The 17923-nt window shown below is 40.6% G+C and overlaps 1 gene segment (V, D, J or C); it reads right to left on the bottom strand.

Annotated features, from left to right (window-relative positions):
- Positions 1-5284: 5284 nt before the first annotated feature.
- LOC133121400 (Ig heavy chain V region 914-like) lies at positions 5285-17630 on the bottom strand. The segment is given in 3 exon segments: positions 5285-5343; positions 17161-17460; positions 17552-17630. Coding segments are annotated over 3 exon segments (405 nt in total).
- Between the last annotated feature and the right edge of the window lie 293 nt (positions 17631-17923).

The following is a 17923-nucleotide window of genomic DNA, read 5'->3' as shown; positions in this document are numbered from 1 at the left end:
GTCAGAATATCCATTAATAGGAGCACTGCTGCCCCCTCCTGGAGGAGAATTAAAACAGCAGACTGCTTCCACCAGCATTCGTCTGGAATTTACATCAGTAATAATGATCATGGGTTAAATTCAGAGTGAGTGTTCACGTAGTTGGGCGGCACGGATGGTGCAGTGGGTAGCACTGCCGCCTCACAGCAAGGAGGTCCTGGGTTCAGTCCAAAGACATGCAGGTTGGGCTGATTGCTGTTGGATGGTGGATGGATGGATGGATGGATGGATGGATGGATGTTCACATAATTATGATCTTAATATTTGCAAAATCAGATGCATTCCATCTAGAGTGTTGTCTTGTCTTTTTTACAATCTATTCTCCTGACAAAATTTAAAAAACCTCCTGGAAAAATAAATGTATTTATTTTATTAAATAATGTGTGTATTTGTGTGCTTCGCCCAGGAGAAGTATAAATATTCCATAGATGATCCAAGAACAGACAGGTTTGTATCTGGGCCATCTATTAGTGTACAGTGGTGATCTGTTTATTTACACATACAGAAATTGTGCTGAGCAGATCTCTTTTAAATCAGTGGCAATAACTAACTATATGCCTCTAAAATGTAGTAGTGAGGAGTAACTAAACAGAATTTGAAAGGTGACCAAGAATTTCCTGTCATCTAATAGCATAAATGATGAGACATAAAGAAAATAACAGAACACTTCAGTGATATTTCTAACAGAAACCCTGAGTTTCACTTCATACAGCAGAGTTCATTCCAGGGCTCTTTGCTGTAGCTCTGTGTGATAAAGGGGAAGAGGTTTTTGTGCGGCTCTCCCCTCACTCTCTCTCACTGTGGGTGTCTGGATGGTCAGAGAGTGTCCTGGAGTTACAACCATAGAGCCTGGCTGTGTGAGTTCAATACAGTGACCATCTGCGCAGAAATAAATAGAAAATATATGTACCTCATTGAGCAATATAATCATATAAATAAACAGAAAATACATAAATATATAAATATGTAATATATTTAATATTTACATAAGATTGAAAGTAAGAAAAACTGGAAAATATCACCAAATAATTGTATTTCAAAATAGAACATTTTAATGCAGCATGGTCACTTACAAGAGAAAGTTCCCAGCAACACTGCTAATGCTACAATAGCTCCCATTGTCACCCACAGATCTCCCTCTCTGTCTTACAGGTGATGCTCCTGTGTTGGGAGGAGAATTCTCAGGGGCTTTTATAGGAAATACTGTGGGCTGAATTTGTTTAAATCTCTGGGGGTTGGAGGAAGGAGAAAAACAAGATAAATTCAGAGGGTCAGAATATCCATTAGCACTGTTGCCCCCACCTGGAGGAAAATTAAAAAAGCAGACTGCTTCCACTCAGAAATCGATGTCAGTCACATAACTAAAGGTTTAAATGCAGAATGAATGCTCCCATTGTTATGATTTATCTGTGCATTGTGATACATTACATCAAGATAAGTAAAAATACACTAAAGTGCATTTGAGTGCTCTTTTACTTCTTGGATATGGCAGTCTGATTACCCTCATTACGTCCAGGCAAAAGCAAAGGGAGGTGATATACAGGGCAGTCCGTACGTGTTTGGACTGAGGTCGAATGTATGTTCTTTTACTCTGTACTCCAGCACATTGAATTTGAAATGAAGCAATGACTACGTTAAAGTGCAGACTGTCCCCTTTAATCTGAAGGCATTTGCAGCCACATCAGGCGATCAGTCTCAGAATTACATCCCCTTTCTTTTATACAATCCTTTCATTTAAGGGGACCAAAAATAATTGGACAGTTGGCCTCTCAGCTGTTTCTAATTACTCAGGTGCATGAACTGTGTCTATAGTGCAGGTATAAGAAAGCGTTCAGTATATGGTATTTATTTGAGGCGTTTAATTGCCTTTGGAGTCTGCTTTGACATTTGTCAACACGAGGACCAGAGTTGTGCCAATGGCATTACAGGCATTTAGCAGACACTGTTATCCAGACTGATGTGCAATAAAGTGCAAATCAAACCCAGGGACAAGTGCGTTGAGGACCCTAGAGAGGAAAGTACAGTTCTGAGTCCTTGAGTGATCACGTAGATACAACTTGAACCCTTGAAGAGTACATCAACTTACCCACTAGTATACCATGGTCGGCAGCTAGAATACCACAAACAATACAATAACTATTGTTACGGGTGGTGGGGTTTTTGTTCATAGTTAGATCTGTGTACATGTAGTTCTGTTCTGTTTCGTTGTGTGTGTTTTCCCTCTGGTTTCATTTCAGTAATTCACTTTTGTCATCCCTTAGTAGATTCCTCTGTCAGCTAATCATCTGGATTGCCTGCAGCTGGAGTCACCCAATCAACCTATCATCACACACACCCTATTTAAGTTCTTTGTTTGCTCCCAGTCAGGGGATGTGGCAGGTCTCAGATTTCTCTGTTTGTTTGTTTGATACTTTTGATTCTGTTTTGATTATGTAGTTTTTGATTCACTTTTTTTACCTTTTTCAGTTTACCAGCTGTTTGGTAACTTTTTTCTCTTTTTGTCTTTTTTCTAGATTCAGCCGGACGCAGGGTACGAGAGGTAGGGAACTTAGGTATCCGCCTGCAGGTCTACATCTTGTCCTGCACCACATGTAGACTTCTCTCTGTATTAGTACAACAGTTAGAGCGGCGACACTAACCCATGTCTTTGGGGTGCTAGCGCGCCTGTCAAGGGGGTTAGGCTAGGGGGATTAGTCCTGGGGTTGTTTTTGTGTGTTTAGGTAGGGTTAGTTTGTTTTGGGCTTTTTAGTAGTCGCTGCATAGCTCAGGGGGTTGGGTACATGTTGTCTCTCGGCCCTGTGTTCCGGTTGTTTTTTTTTGTTAATAAATTATTGTTACAACAATTTGGTGTCACTGCCTCCTCCATTTCCACACCCTCACTGTCTATGTTACGCCGGCGGCCTCCGACCATCAGAGGGGGGCGTAACACTATACATAAGTACAATTATAAGCTATTGCAAACACAAGGCTAATCAGATATAATATAAATTCACAAAGGGCAGGAAGGATTGTATCCAGAACTTTCATTTGTATACAGTGAAGAGTTTCTCATTTACAAAGACAATCGTAAAGAAATCGTACTGAGCCAGATCTCTTTTAATTGAGTGTCAATAATTAACCCCATACCTTTAGAATTTAGTAATTAAGTGTGACAGAAATTCTTAACACATTTTATGTATAAATCACTAACTAAATAAGGCTTTCATGAAGCATATACTTTACATCACCTTTGACATGTTCATAATGCATTCATTAACAGTTCATTAATGGCATCATGAAACTAAATGTCAGTGACATTCATATACTCCATCGAAGCAGCTGGATTATCAGTCAGACAGTCCAGAAAAAGCCTTCTGAATGAGAACAATCCAGTAGGGAATTGAACCTACAACTTTTGAGTTCCAAACACAGGTCCCAAACTGGTATTCCATTGATATCTTTTTAATTAATGTTCTGGTTATGTGGGGTGCACACTTGACTGAGCTCTTCAATGTTTGTGTTCTACCACTACACTCATCAGGGTGGGTTTTTGTACAGCTCTGCTGTAGCTTTGCTGCACTGTGTGTATCGGGCACAGTAATACACAGCTGTGTCTCCAGTCTGCAGGCTGCTCCCTTGTAAAGACACTGTGTTACTGGAGGTGTCTCTGGAGATGGTGAACTTGTTTTTCAGTGAATCTTTATAATATGTACTGCCTCCCGAGTGTATATACCCAATCCACTCCAGAGCTTTCCCTGCAGGCTGTCGGATCCATGCTGTGTGATCACTGCTCACTGAATATGAGACTTTACAGGAGATGGTTAAAGGCTGTCCTGGTGTTACTACCATAGAGCCTGGCTGTGTGAGTTCAACACCTTGACTGTCTGTGGAGACAGAAATAAGAAAAAGGTTTGTGAGGATATGATAAAATAATATAATTAATGAAATAAACAGAAAAACTGTCATAAATGATTTATTTTAAATTATTAAAATAAAGCTTTTAAAAATATTTGAGAATAATCTCATGTAAAATATAGAATCTTGATAAAGCTTGCCCACTTACAGGATAAAGTTCCCAGAAACAATGCGAATGCTACAATAGCTCCCATTGTCACCCACAGATCTCACTCTCTGCTCCTGTGCTGGGAGGATAATTCTCAGGGGCTTTTTATAGGAAATACGGTGGGCTGAATTTGTTTAAATCTCTAGGGGTTGGAGGAAGGAGAAAAACAAGATAAATTCAGAGGGTCAGAATATCCATTATGAGGAGCACTGCTGCCCCCTCCTGGAGGAGAATTAAAAGAGCAGACTGCTTCCTCCAGTTTAACACTTTAAATTAGATACATTATAATGTGTTTTTACCATGATGAAAATCGAATTAGATGTTTGTGTTGTGTACTGCCACAGCTTAAATAAAACAAATATTGCTTTACTGAGATTCAAAGTAGAGTCCTCCGATTCATTTCAAAATTCAAAATTATTCTTGGATTAGGGATATTCTATGGGATATATTGGTTGCAAGACATGCTCAATTTCTATTTAAAATATTTAGCTTGATCAAATAACCAGGACTACATTTTGGAGCATGTTTTGTATTTAGGACATCCCAAAGAATATTACTCAGAAATATTATTCAGACATGCTCTATGCTCTACACCTAAATCTAGATTCACAGTGTGTGATCAAGCGAAAGACGTGTGCTCATTGTGTCTTCCTTTCCAAACGTTCATTCATTAAGAAACTGATGGGACCTCATGAGGACATAATTGAAGATTTGTTTGTATTAAATTTTTAATTGAATTGGTTGTATTAAATGTATTTGTTATCTTCGATAAAAATATATATATACAGTGGGAGCAATAATTATTTGATCCCTTGCTGATTTTATAGGTTTGCCCACTTACAAAGAAAGGAAATGTGTAGAATGTTAATCATAGGTACTGTGGTGCCTCGGGGTGGATCCTGAGGTGCCGAGGGTGGGCACAGGTAGAAACCAACACAGGAGATCGCAGATGTCAGAAAAAATATTTCTTTTTATTTTTTCTGTGTTTTTTTTTTCTGGGGTATCGGGGATAGCGCCCCCCCTCAGGGCAAGGGTAGGGGAAAACGGGAGAAATAAAAGGGGCCGTTTAGGCAAAAAATAAACGAAGGTTCTTCCCAGACCGGGGTATTTTCCAGGGCTTCCTCCCTCCTCCCCTCTTCAGCCGCGTCAGGGCTGGCGGGAAACACAAAGACAGGGGGTAAATAGGAAGGGATTCTCTCTGGCTCACGTGACCGGCGTCCGTTCCAGGTCTTTGGTGTGGCCGTCCGTAAAGGTGGGGTCTCCTTCAGGGTCAGTATGGCAGGGCGTTGCAGGTCCTTCCTCTCTCTGCTTTCCACGCTCTCACACGCTCAGGAATGGCACCGACTGACCCTGGCTGCAGCCTCGACCGCGCCTTAAATCCCCTTCCCTGCTCATTAGGAAAAGAGGCTGCAGCTGAATCAGTGATTTTCCACTCTGCTCACCCACGTGTGCTGTCCGGGGTCCTGGACTGCAGGTAGAGGGATCTCTCTCCAAGGTGCTGATCTCCCGACCACCTCTTTAGGCAGATATACTCCTTCGCACACCTCTCCCAATGCGTGACGTCTGCGCGGTTGACCTGCACGGGCCCCTCCAGGGTTCTCCACCCACGTGGCGCAACATGCAGTAGCAGTGGTGCCACAGTACATTTTAACATTGAGAGACAGAATATCACAAAATAATCCACAATAACAACATCATATACATTTTATAAATATATTCTCGTATTTTTGCATGAAATAAGTATTTGATCCCCTCCCAATCCACAATAATTCTGGCTCCCACAGACCAGTTAGTTTTCCATTCAGAAGCACTCCTAATCTCAACTCATTACCCAAAACACATGTGTCAACTCGTTACATCGTTACATGTAGCTGTATAAAAGACACCTGTCCACACAATCAATCAGATTCCAACTTTTCCACCATGGCCAAGACAAAGGAGCTGTCTAAGGACATCAGGGACAAAATTGTAGACCTGCACAAGGCTGGCATGGGCTACAAGAAAATAAGCAAGCAGCTTGGTGAGAAGTTAAAAACTGTTGGAGCAATTATTAGAAAATGGAAGAAACACAAAGTCACCGCCAATCTCCCTCGGTCTGGGGCTCCACGCAAGATCTCGCCTCGTGGGATATCAATGATCATGAGAAAGGTCAGGGATCAGCCCAGTACTACACAGGAGGAGCTTGTTAATGACCTGAAGGCAGTTGGGACCACAGTCATGAAGAGAGCCATCAGTAATACACTACACCGTGAAGGATTAAAATCCTGCTGCGCATGCAAGGTTCCTCTGCTGAAGAAGGCACATGTACAGGCCCATCTGAAGTTTGTCAAAGAACACCTGGATGATCCAGAGGAGGCTTGGGAGAAGGTGATGTGGTCAGATGAGACCAAAATAGAGCTATTTGGCATCAACTCGACTCGCCATGTTTGGAGGAAGAGAAATGCTGAGTACAACCCCAAGAACACCTTCCCCACTGTGAAGCATGGAGGTGGAAACCTTATGCTTTGAGGGTGTTTCTCAGCTAAGGGGACAGGACGACTTCACCGTATTGAGGGGAGGATGAATGGGGCCATGTACCAGAAAATTCTGGGCGACAACCTCAGTGAGAGCACTGAAAATGGGTCGTGGATGGGTCTTCCAACATGACAGTGACCCAAAACATACGGCCAAGGCAACAAAGGAGTGGCTCAAAAAGAAGCATATTAAGGTCCTGGAGTGGCCTAGCCAGTCTCCAGACCTTAATCCCATCGAAAATCTGTGGAGGGAGTGAAGCTTCGAGTTGCCAAGCGACAGCCTCGGAACCTTAAGGATTTGATGAGGATCTGCAAAGAGGAGTGGACCAAGATCCCTCCCAAGGTCTGTGCAAACCTGGTGAAAAACTACAACAAACTTCTGACCTCTGTGCTTGCTAACTTGGCCACCAAGTATTAAGTCCTATGGGTCTATGGATCAAAAACTTATTTCATGTGAAAATATCATATAAAACGTATAAAATTTATATGATGTTGTTATTGTGGATTATTTTGTGATATTCTGTCTCTCAATGTTAAAATGTACCTATGATTAAAATTCTACACAGTTCCATTCTTTTTAAGTGGGCAAACCTACAAAATCAGCAAGTTATCAAATAATTATTGCTCCCACTGTGTGTGTGTGTGTGTATATATATATATATATATATATATATATATATACACAGCATACTCACAATATGAAGAAGATAAAGTTCCCAGCAACACTGCCAATGCTACAATAGCTCCCATTGTCACACACAGATCTCTCCCTCTCTGTCTTACAGGTGACGCTCCTGTGTTGGGAGGAGAATTCTCATCGACTTTTATAGGAAATACTGTGAGCTGAATTTGTTTAAATCTCTGGGGGTTGGAGGGAGGAGAAAAACAAGATAAATTCAGAAACTGTTGTGAAGAGGTAAAGGGAACATGCATTTGTGTCGGTCAAAGTTACTAATGTAGAAATGCGGAAACAATTAACAATAGACATTTGCTACCCATTTGCTATTTGCTATTTTACATGAATCTGAAGCAGCCTAGTTCTTTCCTTCATTCAGGGAGTGAGTGAGTGAGTGAGTGATTTATTTTCCAAGATCTGCGTATCTGGACTTTTTGTGTCCAATGATAATGTACTCACAGTCCTCCCTTACCCCAAAGAGTATAGATTACTCCACATATCTCTGAAATCTACATCCCAAAAAAGTATTCCAAAAACATTTTCCCTTTATTTTCAGTTAATTGTCCCAGAAATAAATGTAATACTGAAAAACAAATGTAAATGACAGAAGTATTTTCTGTACGTTCATGTTTCCGTAAATACAACACGTGATTTTAGTTTCAATTTTGTTGCATTAATGGTTTGCAGATATGACAAAGAACAGGAAGGTTTTTTTCTGGACCTTTTGTCAGTGTAAGAGTGGTAATGTCTTCATAGACATTTACAGAAGTAGTCCTCTTCCACCTCAATTAAATAATTATAAATATTATTGTGCCATTTAGCCAATCCAGTTCAAACGAATGTGAAAGCAGCCTGCTTGTTCTTATTTTACATTAAATGAACATATAGTGTGTTGAACATAAGAGACAGTGGGCCATTTGGAAAATATTTATACAAGGTTTACGGGATTTTGAAAATTGGTGTACGTTTGAAACATTTTTCCGTGTCTTGTCATCATGATCACAATCCAAACCAAATATTGTCGAAAAAGAACAGCATTACAGCCTGCTGGTTAGCAAGTGACTCAAAAGGGTATTTAAAAGATGTCCAAGAATGATCAGGCATCTACCAGTATGAATGAGAACTAAAGAACAGAACACTTCAGTGATATTTATAACAGAAACCCTGAGTTTCACTTCATACAGCAGAGTTCATTCCAGGTGAATCTTCCCTTAACAGTATTGGCATAACCAACATCACTGGCCAACCACTCCAGTCCCTTCTGAGGAGCCTGTCTGATCCAGCCCATCCAGTAGCTGCTGAATGTGAACCCAGAGGATGTACAGGTCAGTGTGTGAGCGTCTCCTGGTCTCTTTACCACCGTCTGTCAGGACAATCTCACCCTGAATACCCTTGATTAAAATAAAAGTGAGATTTTAGCTGTGTAACAAGGAAGAAGCAGAGAGAGGGGGGGGGAGGAGAGAGAGAGACAGAGAGAGACAGAGAGAGAGAGAGAGAGCTGCGAGGAGCAGCAGGGCTGGTAGGAGCTTCATGGCTGCAGGAGAGAAGGAGGAGTGCTGAGTTAAAGTACAGACTGAGTCCCACTGACTGCTGCTCTGCTTCTCACACTGACACTGGCTCCATTTAAAGCTGTGGGAGGTTTGCACTGCACCCTCCTCTAGGGGAGGGCAGAGTGAGGGCCACTGCTGATCACTCACTCCAGTGTAGAAGCAGCAGCACAGGGAACTCACAGGTGCTGCACAGAAACATAGTGTTCATCACATTCAGTACAACACACATTCATTTCTGTAACCCTGCACAGAAACATAGTGTTCATCACATTCAGTACAACACACATTTAATTCTGAAACCCTGCCCAGAAATGTAGAGTACATTTTGTATTATTGTAAATCACAAAAAAACATTGTTTTAAGTTCAATCAACGACAGGAAATGAAACTGATCAGTCATAACGCTAACATCAGCCTGCTCTTCATCCAGGTGTAGAAGCACAGATCTTTGACAACATGCTACAGCCCTGTACTTTATATTCAGTTTGTGTAGAACAAGACTCTCTCATTTATATTATTATTATAATCGTCTTTACATGGGAGCATATTATTCTTCTGATCAATTCAACCGACAAAATAAATTGACACTGAGAATCAGTGATTTGTGGGTGACACTACCATTGAGTGACTGTGAATGCACAGTTGTTTGCCATGACTTTGTTCAATTGGTAAATTACTTTTGGAAAAATATTAATAATTGTGTAAAGGCCCACAAAGGCTACAAAAAGCAGGCTGATGTTAGCGTTAGGGCTGATCAATTCAATTTCCTGTCTTTTAAGGCTTTCAGAAAATGTAAACATTTAACTTAAAACTGATTCATTTCCTAAACTTTACATGAGGAGGTGCAATTAATAGTTGCTAGGTTATTATGAATATGCATTAAAAAAAAAACCCTTGGCTTTATTTACACTAAAAATCAATTTGGCTCACTAGCTCATTTAAGTCAAGAAAATCTATTCTCCCCATTTCTTATACGCTCATGCCATCTACTGGTAAAAACTGATATTTTGCTGTTCATTTGACAATACATTCTAAAAGTGTTGCTGTTGTACCCCTGAATAGGGGGACAAAGTAATAATTGTGACTCAACACTAGTGTTTCTCCACGAATGGCTTCATCACCAATCAATAAGTAATGAACAATACCAATACAAACAGTTAACTAGTAACACATGCAGGAAAACCGTGAACTAATGTCCATCCTTGTTATCTTACATAAAATAATATGTTTGGGCAGTTCAAAACTATTAGCCATAGATATAGCAAACTGGCGGCTTTAACTATCCTAGCTTGATACATACCGTACTTTATCTGATACCCATTTCTCTTACTTCATATTCTCCAACACACAATTAAGTACAAGGTATTAGACCGATTCATCGGCGTGAAATATCCAGCATTGTGCAAGCTAGCAAGACGCGTGCCTCACATGCGCTTAACTTCCTTCAGTATTAGCAGGACGCTAACATAAACCGCATGCTATTCTTCTTTCAATTTCAGAATAAAACTCGACGAAAACGCCACAAAAAATGTTTGCCTAAGATAACAAGATATACACAAAGAAGGTACTTACAGTTTCTTAACCATATTAATGGTAGTTATTACCTGAATAGGGGGACGAAATAATAATTGTGACTCAACACAAGAGCAACTCCACGAATGGCTTTATCACGAATGGAGAAAATTTCGCGAGTTCTCCCCCTACAGCACAAACGCAGGCATGAGCAAGCAATATCAGGTTATCAAAATAAGATCGTTTTTCAGATCACTGATAATATGATTATATCTCAACTTTTAACTTTATCGCATTACAGACCATGAATTCAGTCCTTTTAAGTTATTTGTTTTCACTGCTTTTCACTTGTCACATTGCCAGATTGGGCAACTTTTTACAGTATTGGGCGGTTTTTGTTTTCTGACAAATTACACACTATGACCAACCAAGTTGTTATCAAAAAATAAATTGCAAATATAAAATATATTATTAAGCGGTTTGTTTTCACTTGCTTTTGTTTCTGCACTGAAGAAACGATCTCTGCTAATGATACATTCAAAAATCAAACGTTGCCTAGGCTATCAGTAATACAGCCCGCGCCATCAGTTTTTCATTACATATTACATTATTGGCATTTGGCAGACGCTCTTATCCAGAGCTACATACAGTTGATTCGACTAAGTAGGAGACAATCCTCCCCTGGAGCAATGCAGGGTTAAGGGCCTTGCTCAAGTGCCCAACGGCTGTGTGGATCTTATTGGGGCTACGCCGCGATTAGAGCCACAAATCTTGCATGTCCCAGTCACTTACCTTCACCACTACGCTACGCTACAGGCCGCCCCTTTTCAAGTTGGATAGCTGTGTCGGAGTGGGTAAAATACAAAAAAATCTATAGGACAGAGTGGGAGTCAAATATTGATTTAAAAAAAATGGATTGCACCTGTTCCACAATATCCCTCAAAGGCAGGTTCGAAGTAGGCTACTGCAAAAGCAAGATCCACGATATTATGTTGCTTGCCATACTTCCATCAACGTTGTGGACGAACTTGCAAGATGAATTTGGCGAATTTAAAACATCTGATGAAAAGATAACCGTAGCCACCCCCAGATCACACCCAATACAACAGTTAACTAACGTTAGAGCTAGCGGTTACATTGAGCGAACTTACAGCTCTAGCTAACTTAGGTTACGTTAGCAAGTGACTTTTATTATTCTAGCTACAGTCAAATACATTATTAGCTGACTACCTAGTTAAGTTAGCAAACATCACACTGGTATGTCACTGAGCTGGCTAGCAAATTTAGCGGGATGTTTAATTAGTTTGTGTTTCATATCATACAGTGCGGGTCGGGAAAATGGATACCAGTACGTTTGCTTTCCTACTTGTAGCTAGCCATTATAGCTAGGTAGACGCAATTGACGAAGGATTGCAGCTCAGAAAACTCCATCCAGGAGTGCGTTAAGTTTTCCATTTATGTACGCCGAACTAGTCTTGTCTTTTTAACCTACTGGAAAAAGCTTTTATTAAACAATTTTTGTATTTTTGTGCTTCTCTGGGTAGTAATATCAGGTTTGTCCCAGGATATTGTGTATAGATATTCTATAGATATAGATGACCCAAGAACAGGCAGGTGTGTATTTGGGCGTTCTTTTAGTATACAGTGATGATCTGTTTATGTACATACAGAAATTGTACTGAGCACATCTCTTTTACATCAGTGGCAATAACTAAATCTATGTCTCTGAAATGTAGTAAAAATTTGTAACTCAAGAGAATCTGAAAGGTGACCAAGGATTTCCTGCCATCTAATAGCATAAATGATGAGACATAAAGAAAATAACAAAACAATTAATTGATATTTATAACAGAAATAGTCTTTGTCTCTGGTGAATCTTCCCTGAACAGACGGGGAATAGTAGATGTGTGAACCCCCTGTGTGAATAAAGGCAATCCACTCCAGTCCCTTCCCAGGAGCCTGTCTGACCCAGGCCATATAGGAGCTGCTGAATGTGAACCCAGAGGCTGTACAGGTCAGTTTGTGGGATTCTCCAGGCTTTTTAACTGCTGGTTCAGACTCAGTCAGCGTCGGGCATTCAACACCTGTGAAATGAAGAGAGACATAGATATGACAATGAATGAACCTCAAAATAAAATTTTACTGAAAATGAAATGAATTACAGATTAACACATACTTGTAAAGAACACTGTAATCAGAAGCAGGCTGGTTATAACAGTCATGGTGAAAGTCTTTGACTGCAGTCTGTGATGATAGTCCTACGGTCAGTCTCCAACAACAGTCCCTCCTCCCTCAGTGCAGAGAGGTAAATGTAGAAGGAAGAGCTCAGAGTTTGCATCAACTCCTCCTCACTGGGTGGGCAGATCTCACACTGTTTAAATAGAGCAGTCAGAGCTGTAGATGGGGCTCAGATCATATAGCAGTTATGAGTATTATCCATCATTACAGCCGTGTGTCTCTCTTCCATGGCTGATGACTGCATTATTATTCATAGTGAATCCAGGGAGTTTCCTGGCAGGTGAGGGTGGGAGAGTGGAGCCAGGAGCTCCCCAGTACTCAGTACATCACAAGTCACTCTAATGAGAGTGTCCAGCACAGACAGCATAGGATCACACAGTATAGAAAACATTAGAAACCTTATTCCACCAACATTATTGTGGAATTTGTAGGTAATAGGTTTTGGATTAAAATTTCAGGTGAATGAATACTTACTCTATGTTGCTATGAATGAACTACAGAATTATATGATTTGGTCAGTTCTGAAATGCAGTGATAGAGTTATTTATCGCTGGATATCATTGTCCATAAGAGCATCTACAAAGTGATTGTAATGTAATTTAATGTATTTAATTTCTGTCGTAATTACACAACCACCACACTACAGGGGGTGGCCTTCATTGTGTTCAGTGTCTTCAAAGCATAATCTTCTTATTCATGGAAATGCATTTAATAGATTTTTTTTCTCATATTACATTATTAAAATAATTATTAAAATATTATAATTCAGAATAATTTTAATTTGAAATAAAAATCTTAATACAGCATGATCACTCCCTACTCCCCAGCTAGACCACTCCGGTCTGCCAGCTCTGGTCGCCTTACGGTTCCCTCTTACGTGCACCTGGCGGTCGAGCTGCACGTTCACGCCTGTTTTCCGTTCTGGTTCCTCAGTGGTGGAATGACCTGCCTACCACTGTCAGAACAGCAGAATCCCTCCCCCTATTTCGACGCAGACTCAAAACCCACCTTTTCAAACTCTACCTTAGTCCTCCCTCCTGATTTCCCCTGCCCCTCCTTTCTGATATCCCTATCCTTGTCTAACCCCCCCCAAAAAAAAAAAAAAAAATTCTGATGACAACTATGTTTAGAACAGCATTTCCTGTGTATTTTGCTAGTTTCTGGATGTGATGCTCTGACTGCTCCTGTGTTGGAAGGAGAATTCTCATCGACTTTTATAGGAAATCCTGTGGGCTGAATTTGTTTAAATCTCTGGGGTTGGAGGATGGAGAAAAACAATATAAATTCAAAGGGTTAGAATATCCATTATGAGGAGCACTGTTGCCCCCTCCTGGAGGAAAATTAAATCAGCAGATCGGCAAGCTGCGAAAGATAAATTCATGAACGACAGAAACGTTTGTATCTGGACTTTTTGTAAATGTGCAATGGTAATGTACTCAATTACAGTCCTCCTTTACACCAAACAGTATGGACAACTCCACATATCTATGAAATCTACATACCAATATAGTATTCTAAAAACAATTTCCCCTTATTTTCAGTGCATTGTACTGGAAATAAATGTAATGCTGAAAAACAAATGTAATAATGCTGACTGCATTATTATTCATAGTGAATCCAGGGAGTTTCCTGGCAGGTGAGGGTGGGAGATTGGAGCCAGGAGCTCCCCAATACTCAGTACATCACAAGTCACTCTAATGAGAGTGTCCAACACAGACAGCATAGGACCACTCAGTACAGAAAGCACCCTGATGTCCTGTGGTAAACACTAGACGCTGCACATGTAACACTTAGAATTGGAAAAAATATTTCACCAACATTATTGTGAAACTTATCAGTAAGTTTCAAATCAAATATCAAATAAGTTTTTGATTAAAATTTCAGATGGATTAATACTTATTCTGGCGGCACAGATGGTGCAGTGGTTAGCACTGCCGCCTCACACCAAGGAGGTCCTGGGTTTGAATCCCCGTCGGCCGGGGCCTCTCTGTGTGGAGTTTGCATGTTCTCCCCGTGTTTGCATGGGTTTCCTCCGGGTACTCCGGTTTCCTCCCACAGTCCAAAGACATGCAGGTTAGGCTGATTGGAGAGTCTAAAGTGCCCATAGGTGTGAGCGAATGGTGTGTGTGCCCTGCGATGGACTGGCGACCTGTCCAGGGTGTATTCCTGCTTTTCGCCCAATGAATGCTGGGATCGGCTCCAGCTCCCCTGTGACCCTGATCAGGATACGCGGGTTAGGATAATGAATGAATGAATTAATGAATAATACTTATTCTATGATGCTATGACTAACTCACAGAATAATAGGATGTTTTTTCGATGCATTAATAAAGTTCAAGGGAGTTCAAAGTGTAATCCTCTTATTAATCAAAATGCATTTAATAGATTTATTTTCCTCAAATGTATGATGATTGTTGAAAAGACATGGTTGTTGGGTTGGGGCATTTTTTTTATTGTACTTATTAAGTATTCCACTTTATGGCATTATGGTGTGTGTTTTACTGCAGAACTCATCAGGGAGGGTTTTTGTACAGCCCTGCTGTAGCTTTGCTGCACTGTGACTCTCGGGCACAGTAATACACAGCTGTGTCTCCAGTCTGCAGGCTGCTCCCTTTCAAAAACAGTGTGTTACTGGAGGTGTCTCTGGAGATGGTGAACTTGTTTTTTAGTGAATCTTTATAACCAGTGCCTCCACCCGAGCCTATATACCCAATCCACTCCAGAGCTTTCCCTGCAGGCTGGCGGATCCAGTGTGTAGTAGAGCCGCCCACTGAATATGAGACTTTACAGGAGATGGTCAGAGACTCTCCTGGTTTTACTATCATAGAGCCTGGCTGTGTGAGTTCAACACAGTGACCATCTGTGGAGACAGAAATAAGAAAGATATGTATCGCATTAAGCAATATAATCATAGAAATAAACAGAAAACATGAAGTAGAAATTTTTTAAATATATATTTACATAATATTTAAAGTAAGTGAAACTGGAAAACATCACAAAATAATTATATTTTAAAAGAAAATATTAATACAGCATGATCACTTACAAGAGAAAGTTCCCAGTAACACTGCTAATGCTACAATAGCTCCCATTGTCACACACAGATCTCCCTCTCAGTCTTACAGGTAATGATTCTGTGTTGGGAGGAGAATTCTCAGGGGCTTTTATAGGAACTACTGTGGGCTGAATTTGTTTAAATCTCTGGGGGTTGGAGGATGGAGAAAAACAAGATAAATTCAGAGGGTCAGAATATCCATTATGAGGAGCACTGCTGCCCTCTCCTGGAGGAGAATTTAATCAGAAGATCAGCAAGCTGCTCAAGTTTAATTCATGATCTACAGATTTACCAAGAAGCTTGTATCTGGACCCTTTGTGTCCAATGATAATGTACTTATTTACTGTCCTTCCTTACCCCAAAGAGTATAGATTACTCCACATTTCTCTGAAATCTACAGACCAATAAAGTATTCCAAAAACAATTTTCCCCTTGTTTTCAGTACATTATCCCGAAAATAAATGTAATGCTGAAAAACAAATGTAAATGATATGTTCAATGATGTATGTTCATGGTTCCATGAATAACACAGGTAATTTTAGTATAATAATGGTTTGCAGATATGACAAAGAACAGGAAGGGTTTTATCTGGACCTTTTGTCAGTGTGAGAGTGGTAATGTGCACATTTACATTTACAGAAGTGGTCCTCTTTCACCTCAATGACAGTAATAAGAAATCCATATCCATTATGAGGAGCACTGCTGCCCCTTCCTGGATGCGAATTAAAACAGCAGACTACTTCCACCAGCATTACTCTGGAATTTGGATCAGTAATATTACATGACATTATATTCATGGCATTTCGTAGACGCTCATATTCAGTGTGACGTACAGTCGATTAGACTAAGCAGGAGACAATCCGCCCCTGGAGCAATGCAGGGTCAAGGGCCTTGTTCAAGGGCCCAGCGGCTGTGTGGATCTTATTGTGGCTACACCGCGGATCGAACCACCGACCTTGCATTAATCATGGGTTAAATTCAGAATGAATTTGCAAAATTAGATGTATTCCATCAAGAGTGCTGTTTTGTCTGTTTTACAATATATTATCCTGACTAAAATAAAAATACCTACTGGAAAAAGCTTTTCTTTTCTTTTTCTCTGGGTTGTAATATCAGGTTTGTCCCAGGATATTGTGTATAGATATTCTATAGATATAGATGACCAAGAACAGGCAGGTGTGTATGTGGGCCTTCTTTTAGTGTACAGTGATGATCTGTTTATGTACATACAGAAATTGTACTGAGCACATCTCTTTTACATCAGCGGCAATAACTAACTATAGGCCTCTAAAATGTAGTAGTGAGGAGTAACTCAAGAGAATTTGAAAGGTGAGCAAGAATTTATTTCCATGTTATAGCATCAATGATGAGACCTAAAAAAAATAACAAACAAATTCTATGATATTTATAACAGGAACCCTGAGTTTCACTTCAGACAGCAGAGTTCATTCTAGGGCTCTCTGTTGTAGCTCTGTGTGATAAAGGGGAAGAGGTTTTTATGCGGCTCTCCCCTCACTCTCTCTCACTGTGTGGCTCTGGCACAGTAATACACAGCAGAGTCTTCAGCTGTCAGGCTGTTCATCTGTAAATATAGCTTGCCGTTGGAGTTGTCTCTGGAGATGGTGAATCTTCCCTGAACAGACGTGCCATACCATGTGCTGCCACCACCACTACTGATACTGGCCACCCACTCCAGTCCCTTCCCAGGAGCCTGTCTGACCCAGGCCATATAGTAGCTGCTGAATGTGAACCCAGAGGCTGTACAGGTCAGTTTGTGTGACTCTCCAGGCTTTTTAACTGCTGGTTCAGACTCAGTCAGTGTCTGACATTCAACACCTGTGAAATGAAGAATGACATAGATATGACAATGAACAACCTCAAAATACAATTTTAGTGAAAATGAAATTAATGGCAGATTAAAACATACTTGTAAAGAACACCGTAATCAGAAGCAGGCTGGTTATGACAGTCATGATGAAAGTCTTTGACTGCAGTCTGTGATGATAGTCCTACTGTTAGTCTCCAACAACAGTCCCTCCTCCCTCAGTGGACAGAGGTAAATGTAGAAGGAAGAGCTCAGAGTTTGCATCAACTCCTCCTCACTGGGTGGGCAGATCTCACACTGTTTAAATAGAGCAGTCAGAGCTGTAGACGGGGCTCAGATCATATAGCAGTTATGAGTATTATCCATCATTACAGCCGTGTGTCTCTCTTCCATGGCTGATGACTGCATTATTATTCATTGTGAATCCAGGGAGTTTCCTGGCAGGTGAGGGTGGGAGAGTGGAGTCAGGAGCTC

Source organism: Conger conger, chromosome 2 (genome assembly GCF_963514075.1).
Source record: "Conger conger chromosome 2, fConCon1.1, whole genome shotgun sequence".
Taxonomy (NCBI): domain Eukaryota; kingdom Metazoa; phylum Chordata; class Actinopteri; order Anguilliformes; family Congridae; genus Conger; species Conger conger.
This window is presented reverse-complemented; position numbering and strand designations above follow the sequence as displayed.